We start from the raw sequence: 12,228 nt of genomic DNA, 5'->3' as shown, positions 1-12,228 counted from the left end.
CTCATCAGACGGTGACACAAGCAAGTGTCGGGCCGGATAGTTGATTATTATTTCTCAGCGGTGATAATTGATTGATCACCGAAGGAATCAACGTTTAGACGTTTCTAACGGCAAAAAAGACAACCCCTAAAGTAGAAAGTCGTCAGGCGAGAACAGTTTAGTAGCTGTGTTTCGACGACCTCGAACGATGGACGAGGGAGATGACAACGTGGAAGCGTCGGAGGATGTTCGAGCGTATTCGACAGAAACGGGGGCCTGGATTTAAGGAGCGCGATGCGAACAAGAAGAAATCCAGGGACCGCCGGTATTACAAAGGATGCTCGTGCGAATGGGAGGAGGCCTGCTTGAGCGGAGAGCAGGGTCGTTATTCTAAATAGCTGAAGAGACCGAGGGGACCAGGGCAAGCAAAGCAAACTGCTGCTCGGACGAAGATGCAATTGAGGTGGATTTAGGTGTGGATGTGGATTTGGACAAAGGTCGTCCAGCGTCGTCCGAGCCCGCGGCTTGAGAGGGGGCGCAAAAAAAGAAAAGGGAATGTAATAAGGAGACTATTTCGGGAGGAGGGCAAGAGGGCACAAACAAAGATATGATCAATATACAAGCCTCATTGAAGAAGTACAAAAAAAAAAAGGAAGATTTTTTGACTGGGCCTGGAGAAGCAGACGAGACGAGGCGCGCGATTATGGGGAATGGGGCACAAATGGGGGGTGAGGAAGGAAGAAGGAGGAGAAGTCGAAGAAGGAGGGATGTGTGATATGTGATGTGCGATGTGCGAGGAGGTGAGTGGGAAGGAAGGGCCTTGGGATACGGTAGGTAGGCAGCATGGAAGGTGCTGTACAGAGCACTGCGGTACTGGTACCTGCCTGTACCTGGGACCTGGACCTGCCCGCTAAACTGCCTTACTAAGGCTACTCTTTGCCCTGCCCTGCCAACTGCTAGCCGGGCTAACTTAGGACCTATCCTAAGTGATACAAAAACTTAGGTAAGTTTAGTAAATACTTCTGCAAATTTAGCATAGATTTAGTAGGCTTCAGAATACTTATTTTGGCACCCTTATTAAATGCCAGAAGTTTTGCTCCCTGAGGGCCGGGGTGCCAACAGGCTCGAGGCCTGGAACGAGGATACAACAAACAAACAGTCTGAGGTCCACCTCTATTGCACGGAAACTGGCCTGAGTTTTCTGTCACTTGTAGTTGATGTCTATGTCTTCTTTCACCCCCTAGCCAGGCAAGAACGATGGAGGGGGCGGGAGAAGCCACCGTGCCGTCAGATTCTGCTTTAGAAGACGCTTTTTAGTGGGTTGGAAGCTCAAGCGAAGCGCCCCTAAAAGAAACGGATAACTCGATGTGTTCATTGTTACCAAAGTTTCTTGCAGGCTGTGGCATTCCTGTCAGCCCGAGGCCTGTATACGCGTCCAGCTTCGTCATATGTGTTAGTGTATCAGTGATTTTGACCCAATTCCATGTTTGTTCACTCAATTGCTATGAATACGACTCACCCACTGCCCAAGGCCCTTACACTTAATATAGCGTTGCCTGTTGGTTGATGGGCCTGCCCATTGATTAAGCCAAGATCTGATGGTTCGAGATGCCGGAAGGCTACCTGCATAGACAGGTTCAGGTACGAAACCTAATGTCAGTTCCTACTTGTTTCTGACGGGTTGGTTGATCACCCGTGGACTTTGAGCCATAATAAACAACCCGAGACATGAGTTGTTACCATTTCCAGTCTGTTTTCCATAAATTCTAACATGGTCCTCCAACATTGAACAATTTTAGAACATCTATCAATGGATGTTTCGCAGGGATTCATCTTGAGTCTCCCATACCAATAAACGACCTGGACGCTTTCAAGTTGAAACCAGCTCGCCAGGATATCTTCAACTTTGTATCTGCCTCTCAATTGCTGTCCCCAGCTCTACTTTGTTTGTTCCGTTTATCAAAAAAGTTCTGTTCTGTTTGTGCACAGACAGGCCCTGTTTCTCCACATCCATCCTCCATGGATATCCATATCCATAAGTCGGTAAGCATCCGAGCATTTACGGCATTGTGCATCGGGAACTCTGCTAAATACATACTGTGGTCAAAGTTATAACCGCGGAAGAGCTGAACTGGTGTTCTTCCATTGCCGTCTTAGAAGTCAATGAAGTAGTAGCGAGGGGGTTAAGGGGCTGGCTGCCAAGCAAGCCATTTCTCTAACTCTCTCTATGTATGTCAGTCCTGTCATTCAACTTGTACTGTACTTGACAATACCACATATGGGTGCTATTTGGTGTCGAGGTATTATCCCCTATTGTTTATGCTTTGCAACTTTTCACGATAAGCAAACAAATCTTCTCCAATGCTTGAAGGTTTAAAGATGCTAGTATTGCTGTCTTGCTTGTCACTCGGCATTGAGATTCCACGACTTGGTGCTGTCAACTCGCTCGTAACATTGAGCATCGACTCGAATGTTTCTCAACTCAATCCGCCAGCCGCCGTCTACACCAACTCTACACTACTCAACATCATCATACTTCTACCTTTTCTTTCTTTCTTTCTTTCTTTCTTTTTCATGCTCTCGCAAGAGCACACTCCAATTGGCTTCATTGATGACACCTCGCCATCTCCCCTTTCAGCCCCCTGTTAACAGCAAAACCAATCAAGACTCTGCACCTTGTTGTCGGAGGATCTATTAGCCTCCCGATGAAACAAGCCCTACTCTCCCCCCTGTCTGGACTCCCTACCCGTACATACAACACCGCTCAGGGGTTATCATGAGTATCTCGAAACACAGCTCTTACCATCTCCTCCCCTTTACCAGTGGTATTTTCAGAGCTATCACCAACATTCCCCAGTCAAGTTTCGTTGCTGGTTCTTGGCCTTGTCTCAGATAGCGGCCCGTAACCCCCGGACACTATTTTAGAAATCATCGAACATCGGCTTGGTCGCTGACTGTCTTCTTCGATTCAAGATTTTGACACACGGCACCGCCAGGAGTCGCTCTTTCAAGAGAGCAAGAGCAATTGGTCTGGATGCATTGTAAACATATGCTGTAGATAGAATGCAATCCTGGGAAAGATTCGGATTCCTGTACTCAGATTCAACAATCTTACATCAGATAGAAACTCGTTCACACATATCCAGGGTATATACAGTATTGCTGTGTCACCCAGTTTCATGTTTTCTCTATATACGTTGCCCTTTGATTACGCTCTTTCAGAGTGACTCTTCTGCGTCTGATAGTTCCCAATTGCGCTCAAAATGTCACTGTTGATTAATGGCCAGGGCAGACAGTCTTCCCCTGTTCTGTCTTTTTTTTTTTTTTTTTTTTTTTTTTAAAAAAAAAAAAAAAAAAAAAAAAAAAGGATTCATCCAGTCCCTCATGTCACCCGCCTCCTAATACATTGGGTATTTGTCCGAGCTTTCGTCGCATGTCATCATCATCGATACCGCGTAGGGAGGCTTCTTGGACAACATGGCTAAATGCCGCCAAGTAGGTAGAGGCATACGCACATACGCAATGTCTTTGCCAAGTGTGAGGTGCCAAAGAACTTTCGCCCGTAAACGCCAAGAGAGAAAAACACCATCTGTGGGGGAATATATGCATCGCCTTGCTTCTGTACCTCATTTAAAATGTCGGGCTGCGACATGAGCGCCCACTCCTCAAATATTCTCATGTGCACCCTCTTATTTGGCGTGCTTCTTGAAAGCCAGAAGATCTGCTAAGCTAGCCAATGGGCAACCATGACGCAAAAAGTCATGAGCTAGGAGCTCATCGGCAGAGGCACGGCTTTTAACGTCCACGCACAGGCAGACAGACAAGAATGCCTTGAGTTCTTTGCTCAGTTTCTCAGGTTTCTTGAGCCGAGGAGTTCCATTTGTTGCGATGAGGTAGAGAGCCTTGAGAGGTTCCTCGTTAAGGTATGGCGGCTCGGACTCTATCATTTCAATCGCCATAATACCCAAAGACCAGATATCGACCTTGGGACCGTATTCCTTCTGCTTGACAACCTCGGGGGCCATCCAATAGGGGGTTCCCACCATGGTGGCTCGCTTGGACTTTGTCTCTGTAAGCTTGGCGCAGAAACCAAAATCGGCTGCAGACATGTCAGCATCATGGACTTGTTAATGTTACTGGTGATCGGCTTACTGATTTTCACGTTTCCACGAGCGTCGAGTAGGACGTTGTCACTCTTGATATCACGATGAATAATATTTTGCGAATGCAAGTGCTGCAATCCGCGACAAGTCTACGGGTGTCAGCAATTACAGTGTGGAAGAGCCAAGGGACATACCTCGTGGCAAATAGTCGATATTTGCTCCTCGGAAATAGATGGGTTGTTGTCAATCACATCAGTGAGAGCACCTCCCTCCATGAATTCCATAACAACCCAGAGCTCTGCGTTGTTATTACGCAGGAAAGCATCCAAGAAATTAACAATGTTGCGGTGCCGGCTGTCTTTCATAACCATGATTTCGTTCACGATGAGCTCCTTCCTAGGTTGGTGAGCGAGATCCATTTGTTTGATGGCAACCTGGGCCCGAGGGCCCTGGGCACGCAGAATATCACGGGCAATGCCCACAGCTGTCTCCTTAATCTTGGCAACGTAGACGGATCCAGATGCACCCTGCCCGATCTTCTTCTGCTTAGAATAGGAGATGTTGGGGTCGTCCTTCGAGACGGCTTCCTTAAGCTTGGCCATAACCTCACTTTCGGACATAGTAGACATTCTAACATCCTGTTTACGCTCTGAAGGCGATGGCTTGGCAGTTAGAGCAGCTTCGGCGGCCTTAACGCCATCAGCCTGCTGCTGGGATTGACTGGGCTTGGGTGCAACATTCAGGGGCTTGACGGGAGCTGGTAAGCGCGATGCTTGAGTCTGTTGCTGGGGCTGTCGAGGCTGTGATGCCTGGTTTCCGTTGGCATAACGAGGTGCGGCGTTGTCGGCGCGAGGAGTTCGCTGCGCCTGAGTAGGATCCCTTAGAGTACTGGAGCTAGGCTGAGAGGCTAGAGGCGGTCGCTGAGAGGTGGTAGGAGGTGAAGGAGCAGGTCGCTGTGCTTGGAGGTTGCTCTGCTGTTGCGAGGCCTTTGGCGCAGGTGGGGCTGCTCGGGTTGGATTGTAGCGATTAGGCTGGGGCGAAGATGATGAGCTGTAACCACCACCAATCTCCTGCTGGGCAAGCGGAACCTTGGTTTTGGGAAGGGAAGCGTTGTAGGCTTCAAGGTCGCGTCGGTTCTGCTCCTCGATTTCGCGCTCCCGCTGTCTCTGGGCCTCCAGCTGCTTCTTACGCTGCTCCTCTCTCAGGGCATCCTGAGAGACGTAATTAGGGGACATCTGTTGCATCTGCTGCCGCTGCTGGTACTGTTGTTGCTGGTCCTGCTGAGCAGGTCGCTCATCAGGGCGGGCAGGGCGGCGGGGAGCATTGGGATTGGGTTGGACAGGAGAAGGATTGTAACCCGGGCGCTGAGAAGCGGCTGGCGGCGCAGGTCGAGGAGGTGCGACAGAAGCACCACTGCCATATCCCAGCTGTTTGTTGGCCTGGCTCTGGGCAGGAGGAGTTGGCGTCAAGCTGGGGTATTGATTGGGATTCTCAGCCCTTTTGGCGAGATCGGTGTAAAAGTCCAAAACCTCAAAGACGGCTTGAGGGTTGCGCTCATAATCCTCTTTAGTGATGGCTGATGAGTTAAGAAGCTTCGACCACTCTGGTGGCAAACCGACAAATTCACCAGTCTTTGGATCAAAACCAACATGCACGGCGTGAGAAAAGTTAGTAGGGTTGCTGACTCCGCCCATGCCTGGACAAGCGCCGTAGATAAAATCAATCCACTCATACAAGTCATCGTCACTCTTTACCTTGATCTGTAGGGTTTTGGTTTGACCGTCGTCGTCGCCGGGGCTGTTAGACGAACCATCTGGTTTGCGCTTGATCTCGAAGATGGTACCGGCGGCTTCGACTCGTCCGACGTTGACTACATCCCTCAGGTAAAGCGTGTACGAAACCTTACCGCCTTCGGTCTTGTGAAAATCGAGCGACTCTTTGCGGAGGATTAGGTACTTCTGCTTCCAGGGTTGGATAAAATTCTTGCTCTCCTTGACCGACGCCCAACCCTCCTTCTTGACAGCGACTCCACCCAGACCATCGGTGTTGTTGGACTGTTGGCGGGCGATCGGAAGCGAGATAGTTGAGCCGGTGTACGTCGAGGTTGCAGTACTTCGGATGGGGGAAATAGCCATGTTGGCCATGCTTCCTGGAAGGTTGGCATTTGGCGTTAGGTTCAAACGCGGTCGATCGGTGGGAGGCCGAGGCGCAGGGCCCGGATTCATGAACTGTCCGGACGAGTACATACTGCGTATCGTTAGTTGCTGAAGTTGAACACGCAATCTTATTCGTGGTGTTGGTTGCTGACACCGAGGAACCCCCTCAAGAGTGCCGCCATGAACTCCAGAAGTAGATCCCAGCGGTGTCAAGAAATATGAAAGGAGGATTGGCACGACATCAATCCATCAAGTGAATAGAATGGTTTTAGGGAGCCACGAAGCATATGCGAGTGTCGCTCAAAGGGGTAACTTTCACCCCGCCTCTTTGCCATGAGGCGCGACCTCATGTCACAGATCTAAGGAGAAGCAACGTACCTGTTTTGAGCCATCTTGGATTACTTGAACTGCGGAGCGCAGTAAGTATTATTTGATGGTGACTAGAAAGGATAAGACCGTCTGAAATCGATATATAAGTAGGTTATATGGCGGGTCGTACGCTTGCTGGCTCCCAGACCTGATAGCGAGCAGTGGACGGGAGGTAACCAACTCAGGAGCGCTCACAGGGGTTCTGGGCGGTCTGGTTTCGACAATGTTGGAGCGCGCCCAAACAAAGATCAAACAAAGATTGATCTTGGGCACAGGAAAAGGCCTTCTCAGCGACCGGATGGAGAGGTCATGTATTCGAAAATCGTGTCGGAGCAGCGGTCAGGGTCAGACTCAGAGTAAGGTAGGTAGACAAGGTAGCTCGTCAGTGACAAGCACGGGGGTTAGGTAGAGTGGAGTGGAGGTGGGCGAGCGGGACTGTGCTGGGATGATGGATAATGCACGTAGCCACAAAACGAAGAGTAAGACGGCGACGAGAAGCAAGTTCAACTTTTGTTGGCAGCTGGTGTTGAAGTGCCAGAAGCCGCACAAGCACAGGCGAGTTTGAAGTTATGAGAGAGAACAGGAGATATTGGATGGATACCTAAGAACGAAAAACCAGGTGGGTTTGGGTAAGGGAGCGGCCTTCCAAGTTTGGACCACCTGCACAGAAGGAGGAAACGAAGAAAGGTGGGGAAGGAGGATTAAATGACCCCTAGTTTCCCAGCGCTGAGATATTCTCCCGCCGCAGAAGTATCAGATGAAGAGTGACGGGGAAGTTCCAGTGGCGTTCCAGTTGCACCTGCCCGCAGCGCTGTTGCTCCTGTCGTTCTATGGAACTTAATTCAATGGATGGCGGCAGTGTGGTCAGTGCCTCCACTGTCGCTAAATAGCTGGGGCTGGGGGCGCTGGGCTCCAATTCTTCCTCAGGTAAGGCACCTAAGACTTCCGTCTAGTGGAACTTGACCCCTGGATTCCGGATTGCCAATGCATGCCCGTTGCTTCTTGAAGGTGATAGGGTCCAATTACTTGCATTGGATAAGATGGTGAACCTGGGGGACTTTTTAACGTGCATGAGGTGAGGTTCCAATCGAGAGCCTCAGTGATATGTAATCTCCGCTACATGTGCCTTCTCTATTGATGCCTACGGTATAGTACCTTAGTCTAGACACGTCACTGAAGGGAAGCAACAGGAGCGCACAAACAGAGGAGTTCAGCTCACATTAGCTTCAATTGCAAATACCTGAGAGTTAAGGGATTGAACAGATCCCATAATGCCCCACCTTGCTTGGTGCTGATCATAAATCCAACCCAATCTTGAGTCAATACAAGTACCAGCGGTCATGGCACGGGCCGCTGTTGGCCAAGGTGAAGTCTCCAGCTGCCTCACCTACTAGGTAACAATCTCGGCCACTAGAAATCAACTTGGATCATTTGTTCATGACGATACAATCATCTCGTTGATAAGTTCTACAGACTTGGCCAACTCATGATACATAACAATTGCCCCTCATTGCAGTCTTTATCGAGCTTTGGCGTTCTCAATATTGTTGGCTTGCTTGTCTCAAGGTTATTGGTGCCAAGGTCGCCTGTTGCGTTTCAAGCGCCCATTTGCCACGCACCACCATTCCTCATCTAGCGGCCATTGGCTTCTGGATCTCTGATGTTGTCAGATCGCTTGAGAAACTCTTTGAAAATCCCATGAAATGGTCCTGTCTAGGAAACACAGAAGTAACGGTTTTAATCAGTTGTGGCTTTCCTAGAAGATGGAACCGAAACTCTGCGTCTACTCGGCCTATATCATGTGTCATATACCAATCTCGGAAGCTCCCAGTCGCACAAGCTTATGATGATGGTCATGGGTGCCAAGAACATGTCTTCAGACTATCTATACAAAGTTTCCGCTACCCGTGGCGCAAAATAGCCGCCGATGCTCAGAGCCCAGGCCCATACCAAATGACACTCCTCATGAAACAACCTCATCTGACTGTTCGGGCCTTCGCTACTCAGTAAACGCTGTTGAATAGTTGCGGTGCTTAACTTGATTACAATATGAATATCATGTCATGTCTCCAGTAAAACCCCTTCTCATGATTTAACCCTGTCCAACTTCTCAGTTAAATTGGAGATAATCAACCTTTTCCTCAGCAACACAAGTCTGCCATTGCAACCCAATCTCAGCTTCTCCAATTTTTGAATTCAGGATCAGATGCCATGGGTTTTTTTTATTAAGTCAAGGGAGAAGTCGTATCCTCAGCCAACAGCGGCCTTATAGAGTACCAGTCATTTCACTACCCCAAGACACTCATTATGGAACCCTTCAACTTAGTGTGAAGTAAAGTTACTGGACTCAATTCGATGAGCAAGAACTTCTCGTCTTTGCACGTCGCTTACAGATCACTGGGAGCCTTGCTTCTCATCTGAACCTTGGATAACTGGCATACTGTGCATCCAGGAGACCTCGAAGTCTTGAGTACGGTAATGACCAACGAGGGCCACAAAACTATTGGTGAAGGGATAGTCCATAAACCAGCTGAAATTTTAGACGTTGATAGGAAGCAACTTTCCCTTTTTCTCTTGAAAACCGACTTCAATGTTTTTGGCTTGTGATCCGTGGATACAATTTGACGAATTCCAACTCCTGCCTTGACATTCACCATTGTGACAAATGACTGTGCCATTACGGCATCTATATTACATTTCTTCTAACCTTTTCTATTCTATCGTTGAGCAACCTCAACCTCCTGACCCTCAAACTTGGGAAGCTCATTCTCAATCTGAGACCAGGTCTTACTGCCATTCACAAGCGACTTAATAGCGTCGATGATCTTCTCCTGCTCGGCCCGGACTTGGTTGGTGCTGTCACGGTCTCGTAGGGTAACAGTACCGTCTTGAGCTGTCTGGAAATCGATGGTGATGCCGAGAGGAGTACCGAGCTCATCGTTTCGGCTGTATCGCTTACCAATGCTGGCAGAAGAGTCGTCCACACGGCTGGAGATACCAGCACTGCGGAGACGTTGGGAGAGCTGCTTAAGGAGAGGCTTGAACTGGGCGTTGGAAGAGAGGGGAACAAGCAAAACCTTGGTAGGGGCTACAGTGGGAGGGAATGATAGAACCTTTTGAGTATTAGCAATTAATCATGCATCTTCAGGGGATTTGTTCTTACACCACGGGCTTCATCACCACCCTCGGTGCCACGAGTCCAAAAGCTGTGCTCCATCAAGGAGTAGAGAATACGGCCAATACCAAACGAGGGCTCAATCACATTGGGCACAAACTCGCGAGTATTCTCAACCCTCTTGCGGAACTCGATGGAAATGGAGTCCTTGTTAACCTGGACCTTACCGTCGGCAACACCAGCGACTTCGAGAGTGATGCTGCCATTGTCATTCAACTCCTTGGCCAGCTTCTCTCGCTGTTCTTGCGATGTAGCCAAGAGAGCAGTTTCGACAGTCTTGGCGTCCTTCTTGAACTGAGGACCAAACTTCTTCCTCTCGATATCGATTTGCCACTCCTCAATGACAAGAGGAGTCTCACGCTGCTCCCGGACAACCAGAGGGGCGCCAGTCTTTTTGGCGTGGACACTCAAATCGTAGGCACTTCGGTCAGCACAGCCGACACACTCGATCCAACCAGAGCTGGTGAAGAGCTCAGCATCCCAGCAGTCGGTGGCATAATGAGCCATCTCGTTAGCCATGTGCTGGCGGAATCGCAGCTTGGTCAGATCAATGCCAATCTTTTCCAAGAAGAGGTGAATTCGGGCAAGGAAGTAGCCCAGAGTCTCGTTGTCAACAAGGCCATCCTTGACAGCCTGGCCGATCTGGAGAGTTCTGGTCGTAGTCTTGCCAGACAGTTGTGTATCGCGGTCAAGGAGAACAAGCTCGACGTCTTCAACCTCATGGAATCGGTGGTGCTTCTTTCCACCCTCAGGATCGACGAAATGCTCAATCTCAGCCATGAGGAACTCACGCACTCGTAGAAGGCCTGCACGAGGGGAGATCTCGTTACGGTATGACTTGCCAATAGAGGCAGAGGCGAAAGGCATCTGAGATTGGTTGAACTCGAGGAGCTTGGCGAAGTTCAGGAACTGGCCCTGGGCAGTCTCGGGGCGGAGGTAACCAGGGTAGTTGCTGCTGGGACCAATGGAGGTCTGGAACATGAGGTTGAAGGAGACAGGCTCCGCGGGCTGGACACCAGTGGCAGGGTTTCTGAGGTCGTACTTCTTAATGAGCTCGCCAAGCTCTGGGCCACCATAGTTATCGATTCTGGCGAGAACCTCCTCATACTCCTTGACGACAGTGTCATCGAGTTTGACGGCTTCAGCCTTTGTCTTTTTCTTCTTCTTCTTGGGGTCCTCCTCCTTGTCCTCCACCTTCTGGCCACGGGCCTCCTTGTCACCGTTTAGTCGGGCCTCAAGGATGGCCTCGACGAAGTGGTCGGCACGAAGAATCTCGCCGTTCTTGGGGTCCTTGCACATCCAGTCGGCGAACTTGTCGACATGGCCACTGGTCTTGAGAACCTCATGAGGGGTCAAAACAGTGCAGTCAACCTCGAGCATATCCTCCTCAAGGATGAAATGCTTGCGCCAGATATCAATGACACCGGCCTGTAGTGCGCAGCCAGGAGGGCCATAGTCGAACAGACCACCAACACCGCCGTAGATTTCGAAGGAGGGGGTATAAAACATGCGACGTCGGAGGATAGATTCGAGGACAGCCTTGTCGAGGGGCTGACCCTTAAGAGTCGTCGCGGCCGAAGTCATCTTGTCCTTTTTGCGCTTTTGCGACGTTTGCAGTTGAAAAGCGTTGAGGGGTCGCAAGGTCACAAAAGTGCGGGAGTCTACGACAGCGCGGGGTGGTTTTGCACAGGCCGCAAACCGGAACCTGGGACCAGAACGTAACAAACTAAGTTGCCTTGATAAGGGTGAAGCTGTTGAAAAGCTTTTTTTTACTGTTGTTGGCAGTGAGGCTGGAGATAGTGATGAGGGACGAATTGGCTTCATCCACCCTGATTGTAAAAGTGGTCAGGTAAAGAAACAGAGGAGGGCGTGAGTCACAAAAGTCAACTCCGTAGCGTAGGTGGCCTAAAATGGTTGCTATTAGGTCAGGTCAGAGACTCGAGACGTCTAACTGGGTCTCTCTGCTTGGTATGGACAGCTGTGGATGGTGGGGGAATTTTATGAGTTTCTCTGGCATCTGCTGGGCGCTGATTCGATAATTTGGTGGTTAGAGACCCTAAAGAGGGAGTTTTGCTATCGTGGGTATCTAACTTGAAGCGGTTCTGGGAAGATAAGTCTAACATTCTTTGTCCCCACCACGGTCACTTGCTGTGTACGGAGTAAATACCTTGCATATTGGCCCAATGGGTAGCACGTGCCGATATATGGCTTGATCATGATGATCATGACGTTGAATTTTGCATTAAGGCTAGGAAGTTTCTTATGAAATCAATTAAAATGATTACCTTGGCACTAGATGAAGTGAGTGGCTTTGAGATATCAATCATGCGAATAACAAGTTGCGTTGCTGATTGAATATCTTGTGATGTATAAGCCTCCTCAATCCTCCAAGATGAACTCGTAAACATATCCTCAGGTTGATTGTTGACGTTTATCACGTCTCAAA

General features: G+C 49.5%; 2 protein-coding genes across 2 annotated transcripts; both read right to left on the bottom strand.

The window, feature by feature from the left end:
- Positions 1-3,668: 3,668 nt before the first annotated feature.
- BKA55DRAFT_500274 (kinase-like domain-containing protein) lies at positions 3,669-6,217 on the bottom strand (the record flags this gene model as incomplete). Its single annotated transcript, XM_046186739.1, has 3 exons — positions 3,669-4,078; positions 4,132-4,231; positions 4,277-6,217. The coding sequence occupies 3 exons, from the start codon at positions 6,215-6,217 to the stop codon at positions 3,669-3,671; spliced, it is 2,451 nt and encodes an 816-aa protein (XP_046054961.1).
- Positions 6,218-9,324: 3,107 nt separating this feature from the next.
- On the bottom strand, positions 9,325-11,366 carry BKA55DRAFT_684408 (uncharacterized protein; the record flags this gene model as incomplete). Its single annotated transcript, XM_046198637.1, has 2 exons — positions 9,325-9,720; positions 9,771-11,366. 2 exons carry the CDS (start codon positions 11,364-11,366, stop codon positions 9,325-9,327), a joined length of 1,992 nt encoding a protein of 663 aa, XP_046054960.1.
- Between the last annotated feature and the right edge of the window lie 862 nt (positions 11,367-12,228).

The sequence above is a fragment of the Fusarium redolens genome, assembly GCF_020744475.1.
Source record: "Fusarium redolens strain MPI-CAGE-AT-0023 chromosome Unknown BKA55scaffold_2, whole genome shotgun sequence".
Taxonomy (NCBI): Eukaryota; Fungi; Ascomycota; class Sordariomycetes; order Hypocreales; family Nectriaceae; genus Fusarium; species Fusarium redolens.
Note: the sequence above shows the minus strand (reverse complement) of the source record. Positions and strands in the feature narration are given on the sequence as shown.